At 30.7% G+C, this 1,092-nt stretch overlaps 1 protein-coding gene across 1 annotated transcript; it reads left to right on the plus strand.

Moving 5' to 3' along the window:
• The first annotated feature begins 217 nt into the window (after positions 1–217).
• LOC126883785 (uncharacterized) lies at positions 218–832 on the plus strand. The gene has a single exon (XM_050649453.1). It carries the CDS (start codon positions 218–220, stop codon positions 830–832), a length of 615 nt encoding a protein of 204 aa, XP_050505410.1.
• The last annotated feature ends 260 nt before the right edge of the window (positions 833–1,092 follow it).

Consider the following 1,092-nt stretch of genomic DNA (forward strand, 5'->3'; position numbering starts at 1 on the left):
CATTATTATCACAAATTTTAAAGAAATTGATGAAAAAATTGTAAACATTGACGCAGTAGGGAGAAATAAAATACGTATTAAATTTAAAGATTATAAATCGGCTAACTATATCATATAACTAGACATATACATTCCTAAGTTTCTTTTAGTAAGACAGGGCGTAATAAAAGATATTTCCACAGAATATTCAGTAGAGTATGTTAAGAACAGAATCAAAATGTACGATTTACACTGTATATTTGAAGTCCTTCAAGTCACAAGATTAAATCGGAGGCAAGTAGATGAAAACGGTACTCAATACATTCCAACAAAAACATGTATAGTTAGTTTTAAGTCACAAGTGCTACCAAAATATATAACAATCAACAAGGTACTAAAGGAAGTCGAACCGTATAAACAAAAGGTGTTATTATGCTTTAATTGTCTTCGATTCGGACATACAGGTGGGCAGTGTAAGAGCAAGACTAGCTGCGATAAATGCCAAGAATCCCACAACTCAAAAGAATGTAAAAAGACCGAACTCACTCCAAAATGTTTTAATTGTTCGGGAGATGATTTTACTACAAACTTAAGCGCGTGTCAAGAATTTCAGCGTCAAAAACTTATTAAAGACGCTATGTCTTCCAATAACATTAGTTATCAAGACGCCAACAAACAGTTCCCCAGAAACTCCTATGCAAAAGTAACATCCATTAATACTGAACAAACTACAAACCTCTCCTGCCTCAAAACTTTCCCTCCATTAAATCCCAATAATTATACACCCACTCAACTCCCATTAAATTCAATTAACAAAATGTCAACTAATAATATATTCTACAATAATAATTAAAATAGTACAAATTCTCGAACATTTAAAAGACAAAGACCAAATAGTCCAGATCCAACATTAATTTTGCATAATGAAATTATATCTTCCCCTAGATCTCAATTACCTACGGGAGGAATATTAGAAAGTATTAACTATAAGGGAAATATTAATAATAATCCAGTTGCATCTCATTCAGACTTGAGCATGATAAATTCAATATTAGAATTAGTTATATAAATTGTCTCAAAAGTTTTAGTAACAAAAAGTATAAATGTAAATAA

Source organism: Diabrotica virgifera, chromosome 4 (genome assembly GCF_917563875.1).
Source record: "Diabrotica virgifera virgifera chromosome 4, PGI_DIABVI_V3a".
NCBI lineage: Eukaryota > Metazoa > Arthropoda > Insecta > Coleoptera > Chrysomelidae > Diabrotica > Diabrotica virgifera.

Bases quoted from the DNA above. Each gene is read 5' to 3' on its own strand.
- LOC126883785 (XM_050649453.1), top strand. From the start codon at position 218: ATGTACGATTTACACTGTATATTTGAAGTCCTTCAAGTCACAAGATTA.